A 23,340-nucleotide genomic window follows, 5' to 3' on the forward strand; every position below is an offset into this window, starting at 1 on the left:
TTGTGCTCATGGATCTGTGCAGGATTAGAGCTGGGGTTATTTAAAAAGCTAAATCACTTACTTATATGTGTTTAGAATCAATACTATAAACATATTTCCATGACTTATATTATAACTTTTATTACAGGGTAGATATGTTAGAAGGTATTTTTACTTAGGACAATTATGAACCTTTTCTTTTTTGGATAGTCCCAAATTCACATAATCATATCTATTTTCAGTTACATGCATAGCTAATTATGGGTGGAATTTTTACTTTTTGCAAGACTTTTTTTTTTTTTTTTTGAGACGTAGTCTCACTCTGTCGCCAAGAGTGCAATGATGCAAACTTGGCTCACTGAAACCTCATCGTCCTGGGTTCAAGCAATTCTCCTGCCTCAGCCTCCTGAGTAGCTGGGATTACAGGTGTGCACCACCATGCCTTTCTAAATTTTTTTGTATTTTTAGTAGAGACAGGGTTTCACCATATTGGCCAGGCTGGTCTTTAATTCCTGACCTCAAGTGATCCGGCCGCCTTGGCCTCCCAAAGTGCTGGGATTACAGGCGTGAGCCACTGCACCTGGCCATTTGCAAAACTTTTAATATGACAAAAATTACAAAGCAGTATAACCCTGGTGTAGGGTAGGTTGAGTTCCAAAGCTACACGTGGAATAGTAACTACCAGGCAGGAAAAATATTTTTGTGTTTCAATTATGTTCAACGAATGTTGAATTAAAGTTTAACAACTCTTTTTACTGCAGGACTTGTGGGAGCTTTGGATGCTATTATATACTTGGATCTTCCAGTGGGGAGTTGGTGTTAAGCATGTTTCAAAGATATTTGAGTAGAGCATCCTCTTTTCGCTGAGCCTCTCGGGAATCATGTTCTCTGGGCAGTTAAGAAATGCATCACTTAGTAATGCACCCCTTTGGTTCTTTACATGGATGGAGGCAGGAAAGACCCAAAGAGTTCTACTCTTAATCATGCTCCCTGGCCAAGGAAAAAGTGATGCTGTTAATATTTTATCTCTTAAGTTGATGTTTAATTAAAAAGGCATGGTCAAAGTTACTAAAATGACAACTTTGATCTGATCAGTAAGGAAAACTCACCTCCCATAGTGTCCTCTCCAAATACATTTAACTGGTCATCACCCTGTTAAAAAAATCACAATATTAGATAATAATAACAGCAGGTATTTTGCTGAACTCCTTGGCAACACTGGCCTACTTGAACTTCCAAACAACTGTAAGAGGGAGGCACTTCCAAACAATTGTATGAGGGACAACATTTTACAGACAAAGACACTGAGAATTCTAAAAGTTAACTTTCCAAAGGTGACAGGGTAGTGAGGGACAGAGCTCAGAATTAAACCTGGGTCATCTGTCCCAAGTACATGCTCTCTTCTTAACCAGTACAGTATCTCACCTCTTTTTTTTTTTTTTTTTTTTTTTTAAAGTGCAAAAACTATCTGTGGACAGGAAGGCTGACTTCAAGAAGACAAAATCCTTTGGTATCAGAAGCTTAGTGGTAGGTGTGATCACAGCGGTTTTATGAGTAACTCCAAATTTTAAAGCTGGGGTTGGAAACAGTTTTCTGTAAAGGGCCAGATAGTAACTATTTTCATCATTGTGAGCAACATGTCCCCTGTAGCAACTACCTTTTTTTTTTTTTTTTTTTTGAGACATAGTCTCGCCCTGTTGCCCAGGCTGGAGCGCAGTGGTGCAGTCTCAGCTCACTGCAACCTCCACCTCCCGGGTTCAAGCAATTTGGGCCTCAGCCTCCCCAGTACCTGGCAGTACAGGCATGTACCACCGTGCTGCGCTAATTTTTGTATTTTTAGTAGAGACAGAGTTTCACCATGTTGGCCAGGCTGGTCTCAAACTCCTGACCTCAAGTGATCTGCCTACCTCGGCCTTTCAAAGTGCTGGGATTACAGACATGAGCCACCATGCCCGGCCCCTACAGGGCAACTATTTAGCCATAATTTGCCAATCCCCGAACCAAAGCATGAAATAAAGGAAGTAGGGGTGATCAGTTTTTATTGGTTCCTACCTTAAAGTTTTCATTAAAAAATAATTTAATCAAACAGATGCTCTATTCCTTATGGAGTAGCCCATGGTGGTTGGAAAAAAATTCAGAAAAACATTTTATAAAAAGGCACTAGGTGAGAACTCTCACTCTCACCTATGTCTTCACCTGTATCATTTCTCCACTCTGTCACCCCTCATAGGTAACCACTTATACAGATTTTTCTTGAGGCAAACAAAAATGACTTCTAGATATCCAGGGATACATGTGAACATAAATAGATATTATGATCTCCATTTCTTATACAAAAGCATTATACTTTTATTATACATGCATATGTGTTTACGATATAATACTATTCTATAATACATTGCTCCTCCACTTGCTTTTTCTCTGATCAATGTATCCTGGAGAAATTTCCATATAAGTACAGAATGTTCTCAGTACCAAATACCATCAGTTGCACAGCATTCTATTGTATGTGTGGTACCATAATTGTTGTTGTTTAATTAGTCCTTTATTGATGGATCAGTGAGTAGTTTCCAGTCTCAAACTTTTTTTGGAAAAAGTGGCACAGTGAGTAAATTGGCATAAATATCATTTCATACTGCAGGCTAAATTTCGAGAGAGGAGACTGCATGGTCAAAGAGTAAATGTATTTATAATTTTGATCGAATTTTGCCAAACTGCTCCCCACAGAGGTTGTACCATTTTGAAGGGACAGCCTCTGGCTTGTGCTTTATGCTGGCCTCTTGCCTCTAATTCACTTTGATGCCTGAGTCAGTTAAATGAGGATGTCTGGTTGTATTAACACTCCCTTGAGGTAAACCGCCCTCAAAACACTTTATTTAAAGACAGATTCTTGCCGTCCTGTTTAGAATATATGCCTTCAGGGAAATTTTACTGCTCATCTTCTTAGAGTTGCCTGTGCATTCAGTGCTATTCCAGGTAAGAGAAGAGCTTTTAAGAGAGTGGTCATTCAGGGACACATTTACATTAATGAATTCTCTTCTGTGAATAGAAAAAACATCAATTATTCCTCAACAAGCCTCTCCACCACTTCCCTTGTTGAAATTACCGCAATTCAGAGCTTGGAGTTTAGGGATCACCTAATCCAATCCTGCCACCCACTCTTCCATTTTACAGATGAGGAAACTGATGTTCAGAGAGGTCATGCGAGGGGCCCATGGCCATGCCGTCATGTCCTTAGTGACGTCAGGATGGGACGAGAACCACTTCTTTTACCACTTTGCATGGCTGCTATGCATTTGGTCTCATCAGTGTAGGGGCATCCCCTCTCCTCTGCTCACCTGGCCAGGCACCCATCCACCGAACTGCTGCTAAGGGCCCAGTACAGTCTGGCTCCCTGCCTCAAGCTGGGATGAATCCATGGTGCAAGCTGGGCCCCAGAGCTCACCGTGGTCTCAGGCTGAAGTTAGGATGGAGCCAGGACCACATCTTTGCTTAGCTCTTACCCCTGCCCTATCCTGCTTCTCCTCAGAGGGCTCCCTAATAATGCACTTGCATGAGAATTCTTGTCTCAGGCTCTGCTTCTAGGGGAAAAATATCAATTACTCCTCAAGACAGGGACCTTGAGGAGTTCCCAAATTCTCAGGGAATTTTGGATTCAAGACAGGGACCTATTTGAAGCAATTAATAAGTTTGCCTAAGGTGCAGCTGCATAGAACAGGCTCAAGAGTATTTCCTGGAAAAGGATTGTTTAATCTAAATCTTCTTATTATTTGTCAAACAGCTATTGAATCTATCTAGGTAATGTTGAGAGGAAACCATGGAGTCCTCTCCCTCAATTTTTAATATTATTGTTACATTATCAGACTTATACCCACCTTATAGGCTAGGCTGTATTAGATCTTTCTTCTACATGGCTATCATGTTTGGGGAGTCTGATCGTGGTTAATGTGAATTCCTGAAACAGTGCATTCCACTGTAAAAGGGCCCATCTGACCTCTGCCAGGCTTCCTGAGTCTGACCTATTTGTATCCACAGCTCTTATTCACAGCCTTCTATTACACTTGCTCAAATGTTTCACATGAGCCCCAGCTCTATTTTCATTAATTCATCAATAGTGAACAGGCTGCTGGGACATAGATGCAACTGTCATCAACTCTCACCAGGAATGCGGTGCACTGACATGAAAGCCCAGGTGAATGAGATGTTTGATTGGAGGGTGTAACCAGGGACTCTCAATAAACCTCATGGTTCCAATGTGAATATTTTGTAAACAAAATTAATCTGGCATCTTATACACACACACACACACACACTCGGGGTGAATGGGAAACACTTCTGGTTTTGGTGAAAAAGATACCAAACAGCCCCTGTAAGCACTAAATCTTGTTACTTTTCAAATGTTGGGTGTGTTCTGCATGAAAGGCATTAATTTCAGAATGTCACTTGGACAAGGAACCAAAGGCTGTAGCCTTATTCAGGAGACGTCTGATCAGGTGTTTATGCTCAGTCGCCTTGGAGCTTCCTCTTCAATGAGGCATCACTTGAGAAGACTCAACCCATTAGCCACCACTCTGAGTGTCTGTGGGTGCCTCTTTGTGTTCTGGCCTTTTTCTGTGTTGAGGCTCCATCTAGTCCACCCTTTGTCACCTTAAGTCTGAATTATGGAGTTAGGCTTTGTGTGCACAACGGGACATAGGTGACTTTCCATAGTATTAAACTAGGTTTTGAGGTACATGAAGTGGGATACTAAATCTTCTGAACTGACAAAGAGAGAGAGAGAGAGTATAAATATAGTCACACATTTGATTTAAGTGCCCTTTAAGACTCACATGTATGGGGCGCCAAGGCACAGCCTGCAATGCTGTGATTAATACTGTTAAGGTGGGAGAAGCTGCAGCAAACCCACTAACACCAAAAGACAATTTCAGGCCGGGTACGGTGGCTCACGCCTGTAATCCCAGCACTTTGGGAGGCCAAGGCAGACGGATCACCTGAAGTTGGGAGTTTGAGACCAGTCTGATCAACATGGAGAAACCCCGTCTCTACTAAAAATACAAAAATTAGCTGGGCATGGTGGCGCATGCCTGTAATCCTAGGTACTCAGGAAGTTTAGGCAGGAGACTCCCTTGAAACCTGGGAGGCGGAGGTTGCAGCGAGCTGAGATCATGCCACTGCACTCCAGCCTGGGCAACAAAAGCGAAATTCCGCCTCAAAAAAAAAAAAAAAAAAAAAAAAAAAAGACAATTTCAGGTTGCTACCTCATTTTGATGCTATAGATTGGGTAACATGTTGGTAATTGATGAGGAGAAATCTAGCATTCTATTGAAGGGACACATTTAAAATTTCAAAGTGGGATTAGTGGCTATGGAAAACTGCAGATTTGGATTACAGACTTGCTTTGGTCTCTATCCCTCATCTTCCAGTCAATCAAGACCCATTAGGAGGGCAAAAGGAACCCACATTCAACCTTATTTCCCTGTGTAGGTGTATATGCAAAAAAAAAAAAATACTTTTGCAAGGCTGGGTTCTGGTACTATCATTTGTACGAAGAGTAGCTAATTGGGGTATGTATGTGCTTTCCTTTAGGATCAGGGTGCCTATCATCACCACCTTAAGATATTCATGTCTAGTCATTTCCATTTCCTTGAATTATTGAATTTTAAATGAGGGAGATCAAAATAGAACAACTTAGTCTCACAGATGGGTTCACCAATTTTAAGAAACTATCTTCTTCAACTGGGTTTGATTACAGCATAGTGACTGCTCCTGGTGACAGAACCAATTTCTGTGGCATTGCCACAGTAGATTGTGTTAGTCTGTTTTCACACAGCTGATAAAGACATACCTGAGATTGGGCAATTTCCAAAGGAAAGAGGTTTAATGGAGAACTCATGGTCCCACGTGGCTGAAGCACCCTCACAATTATGGCGGAAGAGAAGGAGGAGCAAGTCACATCTTATGTGGATGGCAGCAGGCAAGGAGAGCTTGTGTAGAGAACTCCAATTTTTAAAACCATCAGATCTCCTGAGACCCATTCACTATCATGAGAACAGCATAGGAAAGACCCACCCCCATGATTCAATCATTTCCCACCAGATCCCTCCCACAACATGTGGGAATTATGGGAGCTACAAGATGAGATTTGGGTGGGGACACAGAGCCAAACCATATCACAGATCACCTCATCATAAGAAGCTGACATTTAAATAATTCAGCTTGCAAGCCTGTTTGCAGATATGATCTCACTGGACCCTCACTGCAACCTCATGGATGAGGAACTTGTAGTTGAGATTCTGAGGGAGCACAGGATGGGGATGTGCCTGGGCTTCCCATGGCACAAGAGGTGAGCTGAACTTTGAAGTCAGCTCTCTGACACTAACCTCTGCTTCCTCAGCAGCATCCTCTTACTGCTCTTGGAGATGACAATCATGTATTCAGATATGCCCACCGTCCTTCCTCAAACCGTTTTGGTTTTTAAAAATGCTTTTGGAGGCCACAAAATTAAAGTTCTCCTGAGAAGGAGAAAGAAGTAATAGGTCATTTTGGGGGTGTATTCCCAGTTCAGAGTAACTTGTTTGTATTAACCAGCATGTGTGTTTCATGGTAGCAAAATGTGTAACTTCAAATGGGGTTATGAGAAAGGGGCTTACTTGACATTAAAATGTTACAGCTAAGATTAATTTCTTGCTCTAAAATTCACAAATGAATGCTGCAAAAAAAGGAGACTTTGTTTTTCTGACACTGAACATAGATAACTTCAAAATGCAAAAAAAAAAAAAAAAAAAAAAAAAAGATAAAAGGATTTAAAAGTGATTCCTTAGTCTCTAAGACAATGTAAGGAGCAGTCTTTTCTAAATTTTTCTTACCTCAATGAGTACTAAATAGAATAACTCAAATTCTGGAAGAATCATGAACCATGAAATGCTAGCATATGAGGATTTTCCTAGATTTCTATTTAAATTGGTCTAGTGACTTCTGTCTGGTTACAGGAAGTAATAGCAGGGTGGTGGGGATAGAGGTGGAGCAAAAAAATATCGTGTAAGTTCTTGGAAGGGTTCACTTCATTGAGGGGCAGAATCTTAATAGGATGGAATAATAATTTAAAAAGAACAACCAGGCCAGATGTGGTGGCTCATGTCTATAATCCCAGCACTTTGGAAGGCCAAGGAGGGAGGATCATTTGAGCCCAGGAGTTTGAGACTAGCCTGGGCAACATAGTGAGACCCTGCTCTACAAAAAATTTTAAAAATTAGCTGGGCATGGTGGTGTGCACCTGTGGTCCCAGCTACTCAGGAGGCTAAGGCTGGAGGACGGCTTGGGCCTAGGAGGTTGAGGCTGCAGTAAGCCATGACTGCATCAGTACACTCTAGCCTGGATGACAGAGTGAGACCCTGTCTCAGAAACACACACACGCACACACACACACACACACACTAAAAAGAACAATCAAAAATAGATCAGGCTATTTCCCCATCTTTTTACCTGAAAATGAATTTTTTTGCACTTTCCTTATACCTGTTTTTTTTTTTTTTTTTAAAAACAGCAAAACACCTCACACATTAAACAATTTTAGAAAATGATTACTGGAACTATTATTTCAGTAGTACTTAGAGTGTTTTCAGCATGTGCAATCTCATCTGATCTCAGAAAAAAACTAGGAAGTAGGCAAGTTTGATGTTTCCCATTTTTCAGATGAGGAAACTGAAGCTCAGAAAGCTTATGCAACTTGTGCAGGATGCCCTGGTGGGTCGGGCTTCCCAATTCCCCAAGCCCATGTTCTGCCTTCCTCCGGCTGACCCGGCTGGCGTGAGATGATACATAAGTGCAGGATGACGGAGTATGGTGAGCAGGGAGGGGCATCGTTAGAAATGCTCCTGGTGTCATATGAATAGAAACGAAGATGGATTCATTTGCTAAAAGTGGAGCTGAAGCTGGATCATGCTAAACCAATGATCTGAAAATGAATTTTACAGGTTTTACTGGAAAACTGTGAATGAAGTTTTGAAATCCCTTGGAACTTCAGCAGGAGAATGTTGAAAAATACAAACATAAGTATATTTTATCACCAGGGAGAAGGGAGACTGGTCCTTGAGAAATTTTGAGTGGTTACAGTTCTTTTCTAAAGCATGTTTTCATTTAAAGTAATGGGCAATTTGAAAGAAAAAAAGTATGGGAAATGGTGTGTAATTTAGTTACACCCCAGAATTTATTCCGCAGCAAGTCCCATTTCTCATTCACTGAACTACACAATTAGAGGTCTGCTTGCTGTAAAGTACTTGTATAACTGAGTAAACAGAGTTGAAAAAAATGTGGTGGATGCTAGGCTAACCTTTTTCCAGTGGTATTAAATTGCAGTTTCTCTATATAAACTGCTTTAACAGACCTAGTTCTCTAGGAGAAATGGTATTTTTCTTCTCTTACATATAAATTGCAATATTAGTGTCTCTAATAAGAAATTTTAAAGAAAAAAATTTTCTCACTGTTTTTCTCTAAGTTCCTTTTCTCATCATCTCAAATACGTGTTCAACTCAACTCTCTGCTAGAAGATTATGAAACACTTTGATCTTGTCTTCAGATGCCAAATGTAGCACCATTGTTAAGAAGAGCTTTGTCAGGCTGGTGGTTTAAAGGAAGGGGCAAAGTTCCCATTTTAATTTCATGTAAAGTTAATGTTGGCCATAAAGTCACATCTGACTAGTCTTGCCAAGGAATTATTTGACCTTTACCTCTTTGTTTTCTAATTCCTTGTAAAACAGAAATAAAATGGCAAAGCTGAGCTTCAGTCACTGGGAATTACAGAGCACGCTGGCTTGTCTCTTAACTTTTATTAGGTGCCATACATATATACAGGATCCATATATAGATATACAGAGAGAGTAATACATATATATAATATATATTTGTATATATATAATATATATGTATATATATACATTTGCCCTGAGCTTGTTTACATTCTGCCCCTTCTACCTCCCCACCTCCCTGAGTAATATATATATTTCTCTCTATATCTGTATATGGAGCCTTTATATATCTATATATGGAGTATATAGAATACACACACACACATATATATGTATATATATATACATGCACACACACATACTCCTAGCAAAATGGAAAATCAGATTTATTATTAGAATAAAACACACTAGGTTGAGCACAGTGGCTCACACCTGTAATCTCAGCACTTTGGGAGGCTGAGGTGGGAGGATTGTTTGAAGCCAGGACTTCAAGATCAGCCTGGTAAACATAGTGAGACCCCGTCTGTACAAAGAAGTTAAAAAAATAGCTAGACATGGTGCACACCTATAGTTTCAGCTACTCAGGAGACTGAGGTGGGAGGATCACTTGAATTTAAGTGTTTGAGGCTGCAGTGAGCTGTGATTGCACCACTGTGCTCTAGCCTGAGTGAAAGAAAGAGACTCTGTCTCAAAAATAAATAAATAAAAGAATAAAACACATTATATGTGTGTTTGTGTGTTTTCAGGGAGAAAAAGGATCACCCAGAGGCATCATCCTTTGTCACATCACCTTTCTTTAAGAAGGAAGTAAGATTGGGGGAAGGTGGGTCCAGATGAGGTGAGCCAGTGGAGAGCTTAAGGGACTGACAACTCCTTCTCCAGTCCTCTTCCTTCTGAGTTCCTCCATTGGTCACATTGTACCCTAATTAATGCTTTCCCTGCAGCCTGAAGCACTTCTTGATCATCACTGTCATAGAAGCAACAGTTTTCCATCAACCACTCCGAAGCCTACAGTCTGACCTGGGCCCTACTTCTCCTGCTTTCATTATTCCTCAACATGAATGTCTGTGTTCAATCCCCAAGGCTCTAGAGGGTAAGCCTGAGTGGAAAGTGAGACAGAGCTAGTTAGTGGCAGTGGGACATAGAGCCAGGGAGGAATGAAAGATGATATCCAGGTCGGAGTTGGGAATCAAAGAGGCAGGTCAAAAGAAGTCTTCTTCCCATTAGAAACAATATGGGGGCCTGAGGTGACAGGCTTTACTCTGAGTCTACCAGCCTGAGAAGGGCTCAGGAGGAGACATTCGGGAGAGACTGCTGAGCAGTTGCTATCTATAGCTACTATTGACAATATTTATAAAGTACTGGCTGGTTTGCCCAAGCTAGTTAAGATAAACTCCACATGAGACAAATGAGTCCATTAATTTCCCCAGAGCTTGACCCGTTTAATCTGCCTTCTGGACCCCTGCTTATTGTTTGTCCAGCCTGGAATGCCTTCCCCTTTGCCTTGAGCTTGTTTACATTCTGCCCCTTCTTCCACATCCCCTCCTCCCTGAGCCTTTGCCAGTCACTTTACCCTCACCAAACTCCCCATGAATCATCCATTTGGCTCAGAGCATGTGTGAGTGGTAAGAAGAGCAACAAGAGCATTTTTGGAGCATTTGCTGTATGCCAGGGACAGCACTAAGCTCTTTACGTAGATGATCTCATTTAATTGTATTGCTACTTAACTACATATGTGTAGAATTCGTTTTTCCAAAATCCTTCTCAACGATGGGGCTGTCTTTTATCTTTTTGCACCCAAATGACTAACAGAGACGTGCTAAGTAAAGATTTGTAAATGATGAATATAAGAAGACAGTTTTTTTTTTCAAAATATAGTAAAAATAGTGATAGAGAAGATACAATCAGTAGATTTCTCCAGAAGGAAGAAGGGCAGAAGTAATATCAGTGCATAGGCAATTAGAAAGGTCTAAATGTTTAATGTCCGTAGCTGTCCAATCCTGGAAGGGTAGATTTGGAAGATCCCAGCACCAGAGGTATTCAGGTGGAGGCAGAGTAACTATCTGGCAGTCAAGAGATTCTTAGACCGTGTAGGAGGTTAGATTAGGTGCTGTCTAAAGAAGTTTCTGAGGCTGGGCATGGTGTCTCATGCCTGTAATCCCAGTACTTTGAGAGGCTGAGGTGGGAGGATAGCTTGAGACAAGGAGTTTGAGGCTGCAGTGAGTTGTGATCGTACCACTGCACTCCAGCCTGGGCAACAGAGACCCTGTCTCAAACAAAACAAAACAAACAAAACACCAAAAAAAAAAAAAAAAAAAAACCCCAAGAAGCTTCCAATGCTGAGATTCTACTGCTCATGCAACAATTCAACCAATATTTACTGAGTTCTGTGGTAGAATAATCCTCCCACCCCCAGCAAAGATGTCCATGTCCTAATACTTGGAACTTGTGAATATGTTACCTTACATGGCCAAAGGGATTTTGCAGATGTGGATAAGTTAAGGATCCTGAGATGGGAAGATCATCCTGGATTATCTGGGCGGGCTCAACGCAATCACAAGGGTCCTTCTAAGAAAGAGTCAAGAGGGTCAGAGTCAGAGGAGAGGTGGCAACAGAAGCAGAGGTCAGAATGATGCCACTGATGGAAGGAGCCACAAGCCAAGGGATGTGGGCAACTAGAATCTGAAAAAGACAGGGAAATGGATTTCTCCCTAGAGCCTCCAGAAGAATTGCAATCTTGCTGACACGTTGATTTTAGCCCAGTGAAAATTATTTTGGACTCCTGACTTCCAGCACTGTAAGATCATAAATGTGTGCTCTTCTATCCACCATGTTTGTGGCAATCTGCTATGGCAATGATAGGAAATCCATACAAACTTCTACTACGTGCTAGGAACTGTTCCAGGTGCTGGGAATGGAATGGGGAGCAGTCAGTTTTGAGTCACTGAGTTTATTAGGTATTTGAGTGTGTGCCAAAATCAAGATTTGCAAATGATTTTATCCATGGAAGCTTTTGGTCAAACACAATCTCACAGGGAAGTGTAACATATTAGACTGATATGAATGGGGGCTACTATTGGTGAAGGTGGAATGGGTGGCTCCAGAGCCCTGCCAAGGGCCATTCTTCTTCCTCCCTCAGTGACCTCTTTGGCAGACACTTCTAGATGCCTAGTCTTCCTCAGTCTTCCTCCCTTTTTTTTTTTTTGAGACAGGGTCTCAACTCTGTCACCCAGGCTGGAGTGCAGTGGCATCATCTCAGTTCACTGCAACCTCTGCTACCCAGAGTCAAGTGATTCTCTCACCTCAGCCTCCTCAGTAGCTGGGACCACAGGTGTGTGCCACCACGCCCAGTCTTTTTTAAAAAATTTCATTTTTAGTAGAGATGGTGTTTTACCATGTTGTCCAGGCTGTTCTCGAACTCCTGAGCTCAAGCGATCCACCTGCCTTGGCCTCCCAAAGTCCTGGGATTACAGGCATGAGCCACTGTGCCCGGCCCTCCCTCCCTCCTCTTCTTTTCTTGCAGGTAGAGCCCACCTCTCTTTTTGGATGCAGAAAATGCCAGATCCTTGCATTTCCATCCTCCCTTGCATTATGGGTATGGGTCTGTGACCAAATCAGGGCCAAGAGGATGTGAAAAAGCAATCCTCTGGGGGACTTTGGGAGAAAGAGGTTTTCTCTATTAAAAAAGAGAGACACACATGGGAGAATCAGCCTCACTCTCCCATTCTGGTTTTACAAGTGGTTGTGTGAGATGCCACGTTTGGATCCACCACTGCCACCCTGCGACCATAAAAGGAGGCATCCCCTACGCGTTAAGGAGGGCAGATGGAAATAGGGAAACTGCCTGGGCCCCATGTGACCTTGTGTCCCTGCTGGACCAACTCTGGGATCATCTACCTTTAAAATGTGGGTAAGGAAGAAAATAACATTTTTAATTGTTTATGACAATTTTAGCTGGGTTACTTGCAGGTGGCAGGCAGCAAGTTCACTGAATACTGCTTAACTTATGCACAATTGCAAAATCCTTTCTTGGGTGAATACTGGTATGAGTATATACAATTTCATTTTTGGCTTACATTTAAAAGGCACTTATCATTAATCTAATAAATAAGTTATTAAGGGTTAAGAATATTTGGAATCCATAACTTAACTCGGCATGTTTGTAGAGCTTTGGAGAACTCCAATTCAGCATTCTCTTAAGAATCTGGCCACTGTACAAGGCCGACAATGTTCAATGCTCCTACAGAATGTGTACACATACTGAAACTGGCAATCTTAACAGTTTTCAGGAAGGATGCATTTTGCTGCTATTCTTGCTTTTTCATTATTAATTATGATGACTTTATCTTCATTACTACCAATTTAATTTGCTGTGGGGTGTTAATGCCACCTTATGTGGCATTCCATACGTCCTTTGGCACTCCAATGACAGATACTTCCTTTGCATTGGATATCTTTGGGGATAGGCTTTAAGACCCACAAGTTCTATGGTTTCTAGATGAAACTCCATACTACTCCAGTTGCAGAAGATAGGTCTCTAACCAGCCCCAAAGTGCTAGTTTAATAAAGGTCAGTACTATTGCAGTGGGGAAAAGCATGAACAGGTGAAGTAAGTGGGCAGTGGAAACAATTTAGAAAGCATGTCAGTGCACTATAAACCCTGAATGAATGTTTCTGTCATCATACTATATGGTTACAATAACAATAACTACATTTACTTTGTATTATTTAATTTGCTTACCACAGCAGCCAACTGAAGGAGGTATTATCCCCATTTGACAGATCTAAAGCTGTGTCTTAGGGCTTAGGGGATGTGCCTCAATCATAGAGCTAGAAAGTGTGTGAGATAGAGTTCGAATTCAGGTCTGCTTGATTCCAAAACCTGGGCACCAGCTTTAAAAAATATGCCTTCTAGGCCAAACGCTGTGGCTCACGCCTGTAATTCCAGCACTTTGGGAGGCTGAGGCAGGTGGATCACGAGGTCAGGAGATTGATACCATCTTGGCTAACACGGTGAAACCACGTCTCTACTAAAAATAAAAAAAAAATTAGCCAGGCATGGTGGCACACGCCTTTAGTCCCAGCTACTCAGGAGGCTGAGGCAGGAGAATTGCTTGAACCCAGGAGGCAGAGGTTGCAGTGAGCCAAGATCATGCCACTGCACTCCAGCCTGGGCCACAGAATGAGACTCTGTCTCAAAAAAAAAATATATATATATATATATATATATATATATTCTAAATGTGCCATTAAAATGAGAAAATTCAAAATCATGAAGACAAATTATGGGGACTGGGTTGTGTTTGTGCTCATAAGGTGTTTTTTGCCTATAAATTCAAAACTTTGTTGGAATTACCACATAAGACTAAACTATTTGTCAAACAAATATTTTCTATTGAACAGAGTTTTTGCCTATGAATATTGATTCTACAAAGACACTTAAATAAAATTTCCAGTCCTGTGCCTCCAGTTGATTTTGTCTTCTTTATTCTTACATGCAGTACATGCTCAAGTGTTGCTGGTAAAGAGATGTGTTGTTACTAATATTATTATTGTTTGAGTCAGGGTCTCACTCTGTCATCCAGGCTGGAGTGCAGTGGCATCATCTCAGCTTACTGCAACCTCCGCCTCCCAGGCTCAAGTGATCTTCCCACCTCAGCCATCCGAGTAGCTGGGATTACAGGCACACACCACCATGCCTGGCTAATTTTTGTATTTTTTGTGGAGACAGGATTTTGCTAGGTTGCCCAGGATGGTCTTGAACTCCTGAGCTCAAGTGATCCTCCTGCCTTGGCTTCACTAAGTGCTGGGACTACAGGTGTGAGCCACTGCGCCCGGCCAGGGATGCATTATTTATTGAGCTCCTGACAGGTAGTGCAACAGACGCTTTTGTAGCTATCTCATTATTCTCATGCTAACACCACAAGGTAAGCTTCATTATCCTTTATTTGTAAGTGAGAAAATTAAGACTATGAGTATTTTACTTCATAGTTTTATCTCCCTTAAGGAGAGGAAAAAGGCATATTGGAAGTTACAAAACATTCCGATGTTTGTCCTTTCCTGCACCATTGTACCAAACTGTCTATGGCAGATCAATGACAACTGTAGCCTCAGATGTTCACTTTTCCTTGCATTCTTGCCTCCTACAGTGTCACTTTGTAGATCCTCACATCCAGAGGTGATTATTTTCCCCCAACCCTTTAACCTGTGCCAGTCTTGTTACTTGCTGTTCAGCCAATAGAATGAGGAAGAGGTTACAGTATGCTAGTTCCACGGCTATGCTTCAAGTATCCTGCATGCTTCCATTTCCTCCCTTAGGCTCCTGCCACTGTCATGAGGACATGAAAATGAGGGACCATATGGAGCACAGTTTGGGTCATCCCAGCTGAGGCCATCCCAGATCAGCAAGGCTCTGGCTGACCCAGCGGCTGACCACATGGATTAGTTAGGGTTCCACAGAGATACAGAACCTGTTGTTTATTTATGTTGCTGTCTATGCCTATGAGATTTATTGCAAGAAATTGGCTTACACAATTGTAGGGGCTGGTTAGGTAAGGCAGGTAGGCAGGCTGGAAACTCTTGGGCAAGAGCTCTCACTGCGGGCCATATGCCGAATTCCTTCTTCCTCTGGGAAACCTCACTTTTGTTCTTAAGGCTTCTCAATGAATTGGATGAGGCTCACCCAGGTTATCGAGGAACTCTCCTCAAAGTCAACTGATTGTAGATGTTAATCAAATCTACAAAACACCTTCACAGCAACACTTAGATTAGTATTTGATGAAATAACTGGGTACAATAGCTTAGCAAAGTTGACACACAAAACTGTCCATCCCACTGCAGATGTGTGAGTGAGCTGAGATCAATAGAGCCCAGCCTAGATCAGTGGAACTGCTCAGCCAACCCTCCCTCCCTCCAAAAGTAACCAAGAGGAATAATAAATGGATGTTGTTTTAAGCCATTAAGATCTAGGCAGTGACGCAGCAACAGTTAACTGCATATGCAGCACTTCTTACTTTGAAACAATATTCGAAAATCCTTTAGCCCAAGGACTTTTACCCTTTCTATTTTGGCTGTCTGCTATAATTTCCCCAAGACAATGCAGAAGACAGCTACCAGGTTGGTTTCTAGAGTGACCTAGCCTAGCTCTGTGCCTCCTGGAAACATGTTGAACTCAAAAGCCAGCCTTTATAGCTCCTGTTTGTCTTAAAATCACAGTACTAAGCTCCAAAGCAGGTAAAGAGAAACATTTTACTGTCTTTTGAAAAGCCTTTAGCAAAGAGTATTTGAGGACTATTTAAAGACATGGTGACATCATCTGGAAAAGCACACATTCAACCAAGTACCAAACACAAATAGATGGAAGAGCCAAGGAAACTGGCCTGCTCTTTTCTACTTCTGAAAGTCCATCATATATAATGTGGTATAGAAAAAAGAAAACTGCCAAAAGCAGAAATGAAAGAGGCTCAGGTCAGAAAAGCAAGCATGAGAGTTAACTCTTAAAAGCTGGGAAATTCAAAATCCAGGGCTGGACCCTTGCCACTGAGTGAAGGCAGCCCTTTCCTGGGGCCTGAAGCCACAGGCCTGCCTCTGAGGCACGGCTGCCAGGTACAGCTCTATAGTTGTGCACTTCACAAATATTCCTGGCTAAGGAGCTGAGTAGGGACTGAATCCAGTTACCAACCTGTGTGTCTCACTGATGTGTCTGCCAAGACGGGGATCTTTTTCTAATCTGCACAAAAGTACCATATGGGCTAGCAGTGGCCTGACTTGAGGTGAAGGTTTATCAATTTTTTCCATATTAAATGTTAAGGAAAGAGAGTACAGGGAAAAAGAAGCAAAGCAGAATTTTACTGATTTTGCAAATGCTGCTTCAATGGTATCAGTCAGACACTGCAACCACATCTCCCATCCCCTCAAGAGTTCAAATAAACATGCCTCCATTTATAAGCCAAGAGGCTTGGTGTACTAAAGTGGCCTCAGGCCAGTCCTCTAAGACCCCCTTTAACCCTACCCCAGCACTTAAGCCCCTCTTCTGTAAACATTCTGGAGCTGCTGCTGCTGCTGGTCTCAGCCTTCACTGACTCCTAATAGAGCAGCCATTCCTTTCCTGTGCTTACATGATGATACTGCTGTGAGCACCGGGTGAGGGATGATGAGGAAGGGATGATGTAAGTGCAGGGCACGCTCACTGCTTCTGAAACCAGTCCACCTTGAGAGAGGACAGGGCTGGTCCTCTCAGATATACCGTATGAATTCAGAGCAGCCTCCTCTCCTCCTTCCCCTGAGGTTGTAAAGACCTAAAACTTTAAAGGACAGTGGGAATATTTCATAGGCTGGAATCAATACTTGTCATCAATGCCTCTTCATGGCTTTTCTTTATGTGTACTAAAATCGAAGAATTAAAAGCCTTAAAGAGGAGTAAATACGAAGAAGATTATGCCATGGATTTGACACATTAGTATCTATTTTAGAAAAAAAATCAGGTATGAAATTACCATATGAGAACTAAGTGGACCGTAAAATAACTATTTTATGCTCAAAACAGTTTTTATTTTTGAACATCAGCTTCACAAAGGCACATTTCCAAATCATCAGCCTTGGATTTCCGAAGTGTTTTTCCTATTCATTTTCTACTTATTACTGAGCAGCAGGCTCTGCACAGAACAGAAGTCTGTGGGGTGGAAGGAGAAATTCTCATTGTTGTGAATGCATTCATTGTGTGAGTCTGTTCACAGAAACCCATGAAGGAGAAATTAGGAGCCTCCACTTTACAAGGAAAGAAAGTGAGGCTTGGGTGAGGGAATGACACAAGGACCAATGTCTCACACCTGGTATGTAAGAGAGCTGATACCTTGACCCAGGGGACTGAACTCCAAAGACTCCATACATTTTTCCCTATCCAGGAATGAATAAAAGAGGCAATTTGATATTACTTTCTGTGCAGGAGTATGTTACAATTCAGGGAGAGTTACAATTTGATGCATGTTCACATCTAAGTTAATGTGGTCCCATAGAAGCTATTGTATTTTCTTTAAATTTCAGTGTCTTGCATGTATATGTTGCTTTATACATGGAAAATATTTTCATTTCTGCTACCTGCAATGCAGTGTGGGATGTTGGCAAAAGCACTAGATCCCTACCCTGGGTGCTATGGTTGCTATGGTTTGAATGTTTTGGTCCCCTCCAAGACTCATGTGTTGAAAACTTAATCCCCAGCGCAACCATGTTAGAAGGTGTGGACCACTGGGAGGTGTTTAGATCATGAGGGCAGAGCCCTCTTAAAAAGGGCTTGTGGATGTGGGTTCTCTGCCGCCCTTCTGTGTTCCAACATGTGAGGACGTAGCAAACAGGCCCTCACCAGATGCTGGCACCTTGATCTTGGTTTCCAGACTCCAGAAGTGTGAGGATTAAATTTTTGTTTTTTATAAATCACCCAGTCTGTGGTATTTTGTTACAGCAGCACAAAATGGGCTAAGTCACTAGGTTTGGGTCAAATTCTGCTGTGGACTCTTGTTAACATCAATGAGGTCTTTATTCAGCTTTGAGGGTGTGATCTGTCCTGATCTGTCAGGTATTGTGCCCAGACTGGGGGTGCAATGGCAGATTAACAAACATGGTCCCTCTCCTCATGAAGTCTAGTGTCTAGCTAACTGATATTAGGTAACGATATAAGTAAATGTATGTTGAACATGGGTGTATATGAAGTATAGAGTTCTAGGATGATTAAAACAGGAGCTCTGATCTGGATTGGGCTGAGGAGTAGACTCTGAGTTGGGCAAGTGGAGAAGGGAAGGAAAAGGAAGGGTGAATGGGTGGGGAGTGACAAGCATGACCCAGGAAGAGCACCAGCGGATGCAAAGGGCTGCAGGAAGAGCAGCACATGCCTTAGAGAAGCTGAAAGCAAGCCAGTGAGGCTGGGGCTCAGAGAGCTGGGAAGACGCTGCACAGAGGACTCCAGCAGAGCCTCACGGGCCATGGTGAGGGAGTCGGGTTTTATCCCAGGAGCAACGAGAAGTAAGACATTAGAGGGCTGGAAGCTGGGAAGTGGCATGATCAGTTTTGTGCTTTTTAAAAAAGATCACTCTAGATTCTGTGTAAAGCATGGCCTGGAGGTTTCCTTCTGTCTCAAGTGGGAAGAACAATGTTCACTCCAGAGGGTGGCTACTAAGAGGAAATGAGATGATCGCAAGAATTTTGTAAATTCTTGTACAAATGTAAGATGTTATCATTATATCATTTGTTTCTTAGTACGGTCAAGGCAGGAGCTATTGTTCATATTTTCAGAAGTCATATTGCTTGTTTAAAGTTACAAAGAAAGTTTGGGGTCACATCCAGTGCTAGAACCCAGCCACTACTCCCACTTACCCTTCTGATACAGGCTCCACTCCACCACCTCAGAATTCTGTTTAAGCATCGGTGTAAGGAAACATTACCAAAGAGCATTCTGAGGGGAAAATTTAAGGTGTGTGTGTTCCCAACCATGAACAACAACTCTAGCATTCAGCCCAGTATGCAGCAGGTGAATAAGACGTCCCGGTTAAGAGGTAAAGCAAAGAAATGCAAAGTCCTAGGAAAGCTTTGGGGAAAATATCTCACCAAGCATATTACTTTCTTTTGTTCCTTTTTAAAGGATGTTAAGCTCAAGAGAAATTGTAGTATATTTATTTTTTCATTTTTTTCACTTAATTGAGCAGTTGCCATGGTAACTCAAGAACAGACTACTCATTGCCTTCAATGAATTACAGCTACACATTTTTCATCTACTGAATGTTGCAGTGAACTTTAAAAAAAGGTGATCTTGAGTACTGCTTTTTTCCCTGGCCTGGCATCAGCATTATCTCTTTACAGGACCCTGAAGTGGCAGCACTTCCATTTCATGAATGAGAAAACTATATCCCAGGAAGAGAGGGTTTGGAAATTTCATCAGGATTCAAACCTTGCACCAGCTAACAATATTTAAGCAGTGTGCAGAGCAGGAGGGCAAGCACAGTGAGAAGCAGAGAAGCAAAGGGAAGAGGCTGCTCCCTCTTTCCAAGAGCAACCACAGAGTTAGCACCCTGGTTCTTGGCAAAGAGTTCCCAAAGTCTGCCATCAGAATTTAATTCTGGAATTAGATAAAAGGTACTGGATATTCGCTCTCCCTTGTTCTCCTAAATCTCTCTCTTCTCTCATTATTCCCCCTGCTTCTCCCCTGGCTGCACCTCCATCATCTCTTTTGGCCTAATAATTAAAATGCCCTCTGACTAGCATCCCTGAAACCAGTCTCTCCACTTCAGTCCATTCTCCACATGAGTGGCAATGTCATGTTTCCATGTTATCGCTCTGCTCCAAGGCTGCCAGGGACTTTACACTACTGTAGTATGCAAAACTCTTTCTGATCTGGGCCGGCCTATCCCGTAGGCTTATCTTTGCCACTGATGAGCCCAGACATCCTCCCGGCTGTCCCTCAATATGCCCTGTCTTCTGTTCAGCCTATCATCTTCACCTAGAATGATCTGCCTAGCTACCTACCCAACTCATCTGATTAAAAGACTCATTTTAAGACTGAACTCAAGTCACTCTTCTTCCCCCACTGGAACCAATCTCCCCTCCAATGTGTTCACTGAGCATGTTACATCTCTGTGACTGTGCACGTCACATCGTACTGAAACAGCCAGGTGGGAGGAGGTCTCCGGAAAAACTCCAACCGGCCTGCGCACTGGGGTGGAGCCTCGGGGAAGTTGGCACCCTTTGCAGCAGAAAGGAGCCTGGCCCCTCCTCTTCCTGTGTGGAACCTGGGATTCAACCTGCCAGGTGGGAAGCATTCTAGCAGGGGACTCTGGCCTTGAGAGAGTCCCTGTTTCCCCCTTTTCTTCCTTTTCACCCATTAAAACTGTCTTACCATTCAAATTGTCTGCAAGCCTGAATTTTCATGGCTGTGGGACAAAGGACCCTGTCTTCAGCTGAACTAAGCAAAAGTGCTACAACAATACTCTGTCCTATGTCAGAATTAGTTGTGTATTTTATTCAACTTTTCGTCTTTCATAGTGCCTTGAACGTAGAAGGCAGAGTAAGTGGCTCCCTCCTCATTAACCCATAGCACTTTTATAATTCTCAATATACTGGATACCTATTGGACTCTGCTTAAGCACCCCTCCTACCCCTATCATGTGAGCCTGACCACAGGTGATTGGATGAGGAGTGTACCTGAACCAAGCTTGGACAATGAGCATCCTTCTCTAGGAATTCAGACTGAAAGAGACTGGCCTCCCTGCTGGGGGCTGTACCAGTTGGTAGATGCTTTTACTATGTAACTAAGGGAAGAAACAGGCCTATAATAAGGGAAAAATAGAGGGAAACAGACACACAACGGAGGGAAATTCTTAATGACCTTTCCACACCCAGTTCCACACTGTTCCTAGGGTTCAGATGCATTCTTTCTTGGATTTTTGAGAGGTCTCCATAGGTTTACAATAAATTTACCTTTTTTTTTTTTAAAGCTAAACAGGTTTTTGTGTCTTACAACCTAAAGAATCTTAACCAAGACACTCACATAGTGAAGGAATGTTTTAAAATTGCCTGTCTTTCCCAAGAGACTGAGATTTTTGAAAGCAAGGACTAGGTAAATCTTGATTAAGTTTTGTAACCCCAGAATCTGGCATAGTGCCTGACATTTAGTAGATGTTCAGTATGTGCTTGTTGAATTGACACGTTGACATTTTCTTGAATTAAGTGAGATGTACAAAAACCATAAAGCTCTAAATCAATGTGAACCAAGCTGATCATGATCAGACTAACTGTGCTGTGCTCTGATCCCTCACTTACTCCTCCCCAGAGAAGGAGAGATTATTTGGAGACTTCTCAGTTGTTCAGAAGTCAGTCAGGGAGGAGTTGGGGTGCTTGTTATTGGGCCCTTCTTAAACATTAGGAGAGAAGAAGTTCCCCCCTCCAACGTCTATAAATTCTATAATTTATTTGTAATGGTTCATTAATCCATACCCAAGTAATCCATGTTTATGAGAATCCCATTAGAATCTAGATTCTTTGCACATCATAAAAAGAAAGATTTGGTACTAAATTGCAAATAAGGCAGCAGGGGTATAATCAAGCTAGTCACAATAAGCTAGAATGAATTTTAAGATAACTTTAAGGATTGCAGAGCTTCCACTTTATGAAGAATTGAGACAAATTATTTTCTCCAGTAAAGCAGGGTTCAAGTTATCAGTAATAATTGTCTTCTTAGCTATCTCAATGGTATTTTCAACAAACTCGGTTTTATTGTTTTAAAGTATAGGGAACAGTACCACCATATTTATTGATTATAATTTTGAAATTGAGGCTTAGGAAGCCCAGAAAATACCCAAATTATTTTATTTTTCCTACTTTTATGCAGCTATTAAAAATGATAGTGAGAAAGCATATGTATTAATACTGAAAGAGATTCATAACATATTATGTGAATAGACAGGTAACTAAATAGTGGATATACTGTGATCCCATTTTTATAAAACTGTATATATATATTCACAAGAATTTATAATAAAAAGATGTTAGCATATTAAATAGCTTAAATGTGAGTGCATGGTTATAGATGCTTTTCCTTTTAAATATCTATATTTTATAATATTTATAAAATGAATATGTATTGCTCAAGTAAAAAAATTTAAATGGAAAATTCAGGACTCACATATAAATCATCCATTCATCTGCCTATTCACCTATCCATCCACCCATCCATCCATCCATCCATCCATCCATCCATCTATCCAACAAATATTTGTTAAGCATCTACAACATGCCGGGCCCAGCCTCGCTGGATCAAGGCAGTGAGAGGGTTCCTTGGCCTGATCACTTTCTTGTGTGGAAGTTGTAATGCTAAAAGTTTATGGTGTGTATAATATACACCATTGGCTCTCCTGTGTATGAATTTCGAGTAGGATAAGAGCTTGTGGAAAAATAGGAAATCTTTTTAGAAAGCATAAAGTCAGAAATGTTTTTCTAAAGACTACTATTTATCTTTCTATAAAGAAAACTTTTCATTCTTCAAATAATGTTCCTAGAACACTTTAAATTGACAGATAAAATTGTATGTATTCATCACACACGTTTTGCAGTATATATACATTGTGAAATGGCTAAACCTAGCTAATTAACAAATACATCATCTCACATAGTTATCATTTTTGTGGTGAGAACACTAACATCCACTTTCTTTGCATTTTTCAAGAATACAATATATCTTTGCTAACTATAGTCACTATGCTGTACAATAGATTTCTTTCTTTTTTTTTTTTTTTGAGACAGAGTCTTGCCCTGTTGCCCAGGTTGGAGTGGAATGGCGCGATCTCTGCTCACTGCAACCTCCGCCTCCCGGGTTCAAGCAATTCTCCTGCCTCAGCCTCCTGAGTAGCTGGGATTACAGTTGCGCACCACCATGCCCCGCTAATTTTTCTAATTTTAGTAGAGACGGGATTTCACCATGTTGGCCAGGGTGGTCTTGATCTCTTGACCTCGTGATCTGCCCACCTAGGCCTCCCAAAGTGCTGGGATTACAGGCATAAGCCACCGTGCCCGGCCACAATAGATTTCTTGAATGTATTCTTTCTGTCATTATATATGCTTTGACTGACATCTCCCC

The 23,340-nt window shown here is 41.7% G+C and overlaps 1 protein-coding gene across 2 annotated transcripts in view; it reads right to left on the reverse strand.

The window, feature by feature from the left end:
• AK5 (adenylate kinase 5) overlaps nucleotides 1–23,340 on the reverse strand; it is a 279,688-nt gene that overhangs the window by 75,866 nt on the left and 180,482 nt on the right. For both annotated transcript variants that reach the window (XM_001168689.8, XM_054667372.2), the window contains exon 9: nucleotides 1,089–1,131. In XM_001168689.8, coding sequence (XP_001168689.2) covers nucleotides 1,089–1,131 — 43 coding nt within the window. The remainder of the gene's footprint in view (nucleotides 1–1,088; nucleotides 1,132–23,340) is intronic.

This window comes from Pan troglodytes, chromosome 1 (assembly GCF_028858775.2).
Source record: "Pan troglodytes isolate AG18354 chromosome 1, NHGRI_mPanTro3-v2.0_pri, whole genome shotgun sequence".
Classification (NCBI taxonomy): domain Eukaryota; kingdom Metazoa; phylum Chordata; class Mammalia; order Primates; family Hominidae; genus Pan; species Pan troglodytes.